Below are 9365 nucleotides of genomic sequence, written 5' to 3'. Positions count from 1 at the left end.
ACTTATGCCGTTTGTTTCTAAAGAAACTAAACTCGAAAAGGAATCTGTACATATAGGGAATGACTTCTAATTATCTCTGGTTCATTTATAGTGAATTTCCAAAGTCGTAACAGGGGATCCAGAAATTGCTCTGGCCCTGTTTCACGAAAACTTAAACATCTCATAAAATATGGCTCATATGATCTTTTCGTTACTTTCATATGAAAATATATTCATCAAGGTTCGATTACATAATTTATTAACTATTTAATTCCATTCCTACTATTTTAGTGATTTTTCAAATCCACATCACTCTTCATTGTCAAGATCTATTTTTAAGGTAAATTTTACCTATTTCATGGTTTTCCATGGATCAACTAAAATTTTGTCATACATAGCACCAAAATGATCGTGATTAACCATTCCAATGGCTAATCGTTACCAACATTTCCATAACACTCCATGAACAACATACAAAATGATTATAACGCTATGCTAAAAATATATATAAGCCATTTTCGCATGGCTATCCAAATATATACATTACCGAAAGGTACATGACCAACAACAAAAGGGTAGTCCTATACATGCCATTAACAGAGTTCAACTAAAAGAGTACCAAAAGAGCTTTGATAGTGTGGGCGACTTCGACTTTGACACTCCCGAGTCCGATAGCTGACGAACCAAAATCTATAGAACAGAGAATCAAAGAAACGGAATAAGCATTTAATGCTTAGTAAGTTTTGAGTAATGAAATCATGCACAACTGAAGTATAGCATTCATATGACTAAACGAATAATTTCATATACACATATTCTCACAATCATACCTACTTCACATTTCCAACCCTTATATTCATACATAAGGAATCAACTTGACTAAAGGCCGAAAGCTTGTTAATCGATTGAGCGAATACTATTTAAAAGGAATCAATTATTCCAATGCATATACAAAACATACCTCATCGTTGGGGTTTTACGAGCGTATTAATTGAAATTATTACAGCAAGATTGCTCATTCCCAAACCAAGTACCTTCGGGATTTAGCTGGTTATAGCTACTCGCTCAAATGCCTTCGGGACTTAGCTCGGTTATAGTAACTTGTACAAATGCCTTCGGGACTTGGCCCGGATATAGTAACTCGTACAAATGCCTTCGGACTTAGCCCGATATAGTAACTCGCACAAATGCCTTCGGCTTAGCCTGAAATTAGTCACTAGCACAAACGCCTTCGACTTAGCCCGTTATCATCCGAATATTCATGCACATATCAATAAATCATGACACATCTATATTTCATTTTCATAACTAGAATTCAAACACAAGTCACTTATCAAGCATTATCATTTTCGGCTCAATAGCTGATTTTGATTTGCTTATAACATGATCTAATCGAATCATAATCTAAGTTCCATTACTCGAAAACTTACCTCGGATGTTGTCGAATGATTTCAACGGCTATTCGATCACCTTTTCCTTTCCTTTATCGGATTTAGTTCCCCTTTGCTCTTGAGCTTAATTTAACAAATAAATTGATTTAATCATTTTGAACATCAAAGAGAAATTTAAGGTACTTAGCCCATATATATTAGGCATTAGAGTCATATACGTATGAAATCATGAATCAAATTCAACATATTAGCCAATATTCTCCTTTAGCCGATTTTCTAAGTCAAGATAAAGCCATCAATATGCTTACCTATAGCCGAACGCATAACATCAATCTATGTATTCATTCATGTGGCGAATATGCATGTCTATGTTGAGGCCGATTATATACTTAATACATTCTACAAATATGGTTACTTGTATTGACTAAATACCATTTTGTTTCAAGTTCAAAACTCGGCTAATACACATATATACACTAGTAATCAAATACTAACATTTGCACTTCACCTTAATTGCTAGCTTAGCAAACCTTAATTTAGCATATAATTGTTCATAACATAACTAAAGCATCCTCTCCATTCCATCAATTCAAAACACATACATTACTCAATAATATTCAAAATCATATTCGGCCTTAGTACACACTTGTTAGCCGATTTTTCTCCATTTAGTAACTAATGCACATATGTGCTCATTTGCTAGACTCTACTTCACCTAACTACCATTTATCTCTTCCATTTACTACCATGGCCGAATGTTATAACCCAAGCCACACATATTGTTCCTCAAGGCCCTTCAATGACCACATTCGGCACCCCTTAAGAACAACCCAATTTCAACCTTCAAGAAAGAAGAAAAAAATATATGTACTAAGAGCTTCAAACTACTTGGCCGAATATCAAACCTCCCATCAATCAAAATTTAATCCATGGAATGAATAGAACTTGAACTAACCACCTTCTTTATACATAATTTTCCAAGAATTTCAAGGTACTTACCTCTTCCTAATCCTCATCCCAGCCGAACATGAAGCAAGAGAACTCCTTTCTTCTTCCTTTCTCCAATTCGGCCAAGAAGAATAAAAAAGGATGAAGCTTTTTTTTTTTCTTCTAGTTACGGCAAAATGGGGGAGCAAGGATGAAACAACTTTGGTTTCTCCTCCCACTCCCCTCATATTTTATTGTTCTTAACACAACATGTTATCACAAAATGTTTATAATATGTTTTACCCATCACATTTTGTCTATCCTCATTGTTATGGCCGGCCACTACTATCAAAGTGGGGAAATTGACATGCAAGTCCACCTTTTTGATTACATGCACTAATAGATCCTTATAGATTAACCTATCATATTTCAAAAGTGTCACACATAAGTCCTGTTAACTAAATTCACATGCAATTAACTAAATCGAAGCTTAAAACTTTCACACACTCATATTCACATATTTTAGACAATATATATTATACTCAAATACTTCGGTGACTCGGTTTAGCGGTCCCGAAACCACTTTTCGACTAGGGTCAATTTAGGGCTGTCACAGGACATGTATGGTTATTTATTAGGTCATGAAACCATCCAACAAGGGGAAGTCAAGCCCAAATTCGACACAAGCCTGTGGTTGCCCAAAAATAAGCTTTGGGACAATTATTTAAAGGTCCCTACACTTTGAAAATCATTAAAAATGATCACATGAAGATTGCTTGAGAAACTGTCCACCCTATGGCTAAATTTAGCATGATTCCATGCTTAAATCAAACAACCAACTCACCCTCATTTCCACTTGTTATGGCCGGCCATTAATTGGAGAGAACCAAGGGATCTTTGATACCATTTTTAGTAAATTTAGCTACCAACCTCAAGTATAAATACCACACTCCTCTCACCTTTCCATTAATCCCTTAATCCCTAAAATCATCCATCATTCTTTCATTCATTACTCATCCATTCATTTTTTTTTCATTCTTTCATTTTCTTCTTTCTTTCCACTCCTAGAACCCATACTTCTTTTCATTTTTAGCCAACAAAACCATGATAAGGTTGCCTCTTGGCCGACCACCTTGAAGAGCCATTAACAAAGGAGTGACATGAGATTAGAAGAAAATATCTTCTTTCGGAGTTCATGAGACTACCGATTTGAACAGAGTTTATTCTTTCTTTACTTTGTTATTTTGATTTAAATATGTTTGCAATGTGTTTTATGATATTGTCATCTACAATGATAGCTTAATCTATTGAGTTAGATGACTGCATTTACTCAATAAAGTTTGTTAAATCATGTTTATAGGTTTCATGCCTCAGTCGATCATGTTTTGAATTAAATTCAAGTATGTATTTCATTCATACATGATTGAATGCATTTAAATTAGCTAAGTGATCCTAACTAGATGACGGCTAATGGACACAATAATTGAAAAGTGCATGCTTAATTTAGATCCCGATCCGACTAAATTAAAGGTTCATAATAACTTTGACGAGCTTTTTTATCTTGCATAATTTTTAGATTTATGTGATTAAATTGTTTCAAACTTGATAAGTCCCTATTACTTCACAAGAATTTTAAGAAACCCTTAGTTTAATATGGTCAGTAAAATGTATATTTCACTAAGTAAAAGATTTTGAAAGGGCTTAATTTGGTTTCCAAACTCATGAAAGATCGAGTTGCCATGGAATGTTTTTTCGAACAATGTTAAACATGAGGGAAATGAACTAAGTTGAAAGATTTAATTATCCTAGCCTATTCATTTTATTGATTGTTGAATTTTGTGTCTTTGCTGCTAAATTCATTTCATACTTGGCATTTAGATTAAATTGCATTAAGGATCATCTTGCATTTAGATAATTTAACTTGCTTAATCATCACCACTCAAAATATTGTATTTTTATCACCATATTGTTAACTCTAATTTTACAATTAATTGATTAACATACATAGTCCCTATGGAGACGATAACTCTTTTACTTACTTATTACTTGATAAAGACTGTGTACACTTGCGCAAATAGAGCATTACAGAAAGTCATGGGTTGGAAAATTATATAGACTACAAAAAATTGAACAAAGCCACCAGAAGGATCATTTTCCACTACCTTTTATGGATCAAATGTTGGAACGACTTACAGGTAATAAATATTACTATTTTTTAAATGGATATTCGGGATATAACCAAATAGTTGTAGCCCCAAAAGACCAAGATAAAATGACTTTTACTTGCCCATACAATACTTTGCTTTTAGGCAAATGCCTTTCAGTTTATGTAATGCCCTTGCCACTTTTCAACGGTGCATGATGACAATTTTTACTAATATGGTAGAAAATTTTGTTGAGATATTCATGGATGATTTTTCTATTCTTGGTAATACTTATGATGTTTGTTTGAGTAATTTAGCTAAGGTACTGAAGAGATTCAAGGAGTAGTAAAAGAAGCAATTTGGTTACTGTTTAGTGAACTGGTAAGTGAAAAAGGAGCAACTGTTGCATATCATGATAGTGAAAGTGCTATACATCTCACCAAAGATCAACTGCATCATGAAAAAAAAAAGCGCATAGGCATTCATTATCACTTTGATCGAAATGTGATCATTTAAGGGGATGTTGAGATTCTTAAAATTAGAATAGAACACAATTCGACCGACATGTTGACAAAGAGCCTTCCAATTTCAAAGTTCGAGCATCACTTGGACTTGGTAAGTATCCGACGAAGATTCAATTAGGCCCGTAATAGGGCTTGACAAGGGAGTTAACTCAAATACGAGTCAATGTGGAGATTTGTGAGAGAATGCCTCTTATTTTAACCAAACATTATGCAATGTCCCGACGAGCAGCACTCTTTCATCCGACAACGCGATGGTCATCTCGTCCCAATAAGTAATAAAGGTTCTTCCCGACAACTCAATGGTCCTTCATGTCCCGACAACACATCCAACCATGTCACTACGTGGTGATGTGTAGTCTAAGTTTTCTCGATTTTCTTCTCCCAATTAAATTCTATTTTTAGTTTTCCAGTTAAACTCTAATGAACCTAGGGTTGTTGTAGTCATATATGCTACAAATTTTAGTATATAAATAGGCCTTATTTACTCTAGGTTTGATAAAACAAAAATATTTAGATTGAGAGAATTTTGTTCTTTGTTTTTAACGGGTTTTTTTATTTAGGCTTCGAGTTTTCCTTTGATTCTTTTCATCTTTTGTACTATCCTTTATTATAGTGAAATCTCTTTTTACTCGTGATTTTTTATCCTTTTTTGAGGAATTTTTCACGTAAAATTTACATGTTCGATCTTTCTGATTTTACTTTATTTATTTGCTCGTTGCATACATGGGTTAATTCTCTACATGTATGAAAAATTAGCTATGAAATTCTTGATTTTTCCTTGTTGCAACTAAATTTTATAAGAATTTTTATTCATTTTTAAGAATTTATTTATATTTTTACAATTATTGTTAGGAAAATTTTAAAATATTAAAATATATTTTAACTATAGTTTAGGGATCAAATTAACTATTAACCCTTTGAATTAAAGTGTAACGTTATTTTTTAAAAAATAGCTGAATGATAAAAATATAATAATTTAATAAAATTAGTGACTATTATGTAATATTTAAAATTAAAAAGTAAAATATAATTTTAAACCGAATTTAAGAACAATTGATGTAATTTATCCTTTAAATTTTAATGGATAGACGGTAAAGTCTCCTTTCCCAGTTCATCGAATAACCGCCGCCTTTGCATAAGACTCCATCTTTTCTTTAGTTTTAAGCCTTTAATACTCCACTTTACAAGTTAATTTTATTTTGTATTGTTTATTTTTCATTTTTTTAAAATGTTGAAGCATGTGGCCTTATAATGTATATCCCTTGCAACAAGTTTGTATTATTCGTTAATCAAGGATAATATGTCAATGCTCGGATGCTAAGAACTATAGATGTCCACGTAGGCTTCCACAAAACCGATCGATTTGAAACATCAGCCTACGGATTGCAGTAAAGTACGACGGACGGATATTTCTAAATTTATTACTGCTTTTAATTCGCATATACCTGGTTTTATTATAAATATATAATTTTAAAATTTATTATCACTTTCCTATTTTTTTTATATTTATTTTTTCAATCTTCTTAAATTTAAGTAAATATTTAAACATAAATTTTAAATAAATATTTCAACATATTTTTTCTATATTTATGTTAGTATATTTTATTATTTTAATAGTTTATATATATAAAATAAAATGATAATTTTATAATGAAGCGAGACGGGACAAACTATTATCATAATTGTTCTAAACTCATTATTTAAAAGAAAATTTTATCTCATCTACACATCTACTTTTCAAAAAAAAAATCTACTTTTAAAAAAAAATCGCTACTCAAATTTTCCATCCCTGCATTAGCTAGTGAAAAAAAACAACCATCTTTTGTCAAAAAAAAGAAACATAATTGGATTCCAGCTAAGTTATTATTTCATTTGAACGCTTGATATCAAAATTTTGTGGTTGACATTAAAGGTAGATACTAAAAAATAATACGAATACAACGTGAATGCACGGATAATATTAAATTTCTTCTAATGCAAATTATTAATTTTGCAAATGATATACACGAATGTGATGTAAAGCAATATAGGAATACAACAATAAATAAACCCAAAAATGTAATAACATTTGAAGTATTTTTTTTTTAATTATGCTATTTAAGTTTTTACGTATAGTGAGAAAACAGCTGGGAGTGGAAGGAATGTCTGGGAAGCTTTAGACTTTTAAACCAGCAAAAAGCTAGGATTATAAGTGTATATTGAAAGAAAACTAAGAATTCTTTATTAATCCCTCTCTTTTTCAAATTTACATAATCATTTGAATTTCAGTAACTCGGATTACAAGATATTAAATGGCTCTTATTATCTGGGAAACAAAAATGTAATTCCAAGTAGGAAATGGAGGCAATTTATGTCTTTGAATAAATTGATATTTGCAACATGCATTATTTTAGCAATATAATGAAGAATTCATTCTTTTGCCAGCTTTCAATTCGCCTGGTTCCGCTGTTTCTTGACCATGAATTCCAGGAAGGTTTTAAGGAAATATATATTAAGTTCAGGCATCAGCATAAATCAAGCATCCAAATGATTAGACCAGCCACATTAGTCAACATTATAGCCTTAAAATACACAAATCCCCTTCATTTTTTATTGTTTGAATGCTAATTCCTTTCCATGAATTAAGCAGGTCGGTTGATTAAATGACAAGCTTTCTTACTGGAATTTGACTTGGATTATAGGATAAAGGTTCAAAATACGCGTATTTCTAGCTTTATATTTCTAAATCATCAAAACCCTTTTGGAGATTAATTGATAGTTTGCAAATACTAAGATGGCTATAGAAAGCAGTGGGCATGCAACATCTGATCTGTCAATATTAGAGAATGTATGGGCCAACTTCATTGGTGGAGAGGAAGCTGGTAAAACAAGTACTAGAAATGAAGTGGAATCAACGTCGAAATCATGGGTAGAACTGCCAAGCCTGGATGGGAGACAGGGTTTGCGAAGGCTACCAAGTCTTGGGAGGTGGATATCAATGGGAGCTGATGCATGGGATGATCTTCTCCATGGGATTATCCCTTTTGGGGAATTAAATCAATCATTTAATGGTGAAACAAGCAAAGACATAAGCCCTCCTCGAGGGTTTAAAGTGACTAATAACTGTATGAGAGCAGAGAGATTGACAACGAGACACTACCGAGGAGTGAGGAGGCGGCCTTGGGGAAAGTATGCAGCGGAGATAAGGGACTCGTCGAGGAAAGGAGCTCGTGTTTGGCTTGGGACTTTTGAAACTGCTGAGGAAGCAGCTATGGCATACGACAAAGCTGCCTTGAGAATTAGAGGCCCCAAAGCATATCTCAACTTCCCATTAGAGATGGTGTCTAAGGCTATGGGTATTGACGAAACAAAAACCGATATCAACTCTGGAACTTGTCAATATAAAGACCGTGCTTGTACAGGTTTCAAAAGAGAGTGTAGAGATTGGGATCAAAACAGTGAGTATGTGATGATTGAAGAGCCTAAACTAAAAAGAATGGCGACTGTGGAACAAGTGATGGAGGATGGATATGGTGATGTTTTTGAGTTTCAGGATTTGGGGAGTGATTATTTGGAGAGTTTGCTGTCTTCTTTTTGACAGAATTTGGAGTGATTCATGGTCATACGTTGAACCGCATGCCTTATTTGTTGTCAGGGATGCATGTATTATATTAGTATCAGTCTAGGTTTTTATTGCTATATACATTAATTTCAGATGACAAAACAACTGAATTTTCAGTTTCATAGGTTGTTTCTTTGACGAATACTGTGATTCTTGTCAAAGAGATAGGATTAACTTTAATTGTTTGCTATAGAAATGAAATGCAACATAATTTCTTTCTTTTAACATTGAATTACCATATTGTTTTTGTTTTGATACTATTAATACTTTTTAAAGAGCATTTTTATACTTAGTTTTAGACCAGTCCATGGGTTTGATAGCTCGCTCAGATTAGCCTGGGTTAGGTTTACCAGATTTTGTGTTCCAACAAGAATTTCAATTGATTAATTAAAAATTATTTAAAATTTTATTTATATAAAAATTAATATAACATTTTTAATTTTTTATAATAGATAAAGAGTGAACCAATATTTTGAGTTAGCGGTGAACGTTCGATTGAATCGAGTGAAAAAATTTCGAGTTAATCAAGTTCACAAGTCTTATTTTATCATTCTAACTTAGCTTGAAAATTTTCAAATCGAGTCAAATGAAATGAAATTTGAGTCGAGTTGAATCGAGTTAAATTGTTTGAGTTAAATTAAAAAACTAAATATGTCAAATTAAAATATTATTCCAAAGATAACTAATTTTATGTTAAAGTATATAAATTTGAAACCATATATATTTGAAAACTTTTTCAAAGCAAAATAATAATAATAATATAATATATTTTAATATACTAAACTTGAATCACTAATTA

At 32.2% G+C, this 9365-nt stretch overlaps 1 protein-coding gene across 1 annotated transcript; it reads left to right on the top strand.

Moving 5' to 3' along the window:
• Positions 1-7622: 7622 nt before the first annotated feature.
• Positions 7623-8829, top strand: LOC108486016 (ethylene-response factor C3-like). The gene has a single exon (XM_017789843.2). It carries the CDS (start codon positions 7739-7741, stop codon positions 8540-8542), a length of 804 nt encoding a protein of 267 aa, XP_017645332.1. The 5' UTR covers positions 7623-7738; the 3' UTR covers positions 8543-8829.
• Positions 8830-9365: the final 536 nt, after the last annotated feature.

Source organism: Gossypium arboreum, chromosome 6 (assembly GCF_025698485.1).
Source record: "Gossypium arboreum isolate Shixiya-1 chromosome 6, ASM2569848v2, whole genome shotgun sequence".
In the NCBI taxonomy this organism is placed as follows: domain Eukaryota; kingdom Viridiplantae; phylum Streptophyta; class Magnoliopsida; order Malvales; family Malvaceae; genus Gossypium; species Gossypium arboreum.
The sequence above is the reverse complement of the archived record's forward strand: the minus strand, read 5'-3'. Positions and strand labels throughout refer to the sequence as shown.

What these genes read in the sequence shown, in the direction of transcription:
- LOC108486016 (XM_017789843.2), top strand. Translation starts at nt 7,739, where the DNA reads ATGGCTATAGAAAGCAGTGGGCATGCAACATCTGATCTGTCAATATTA.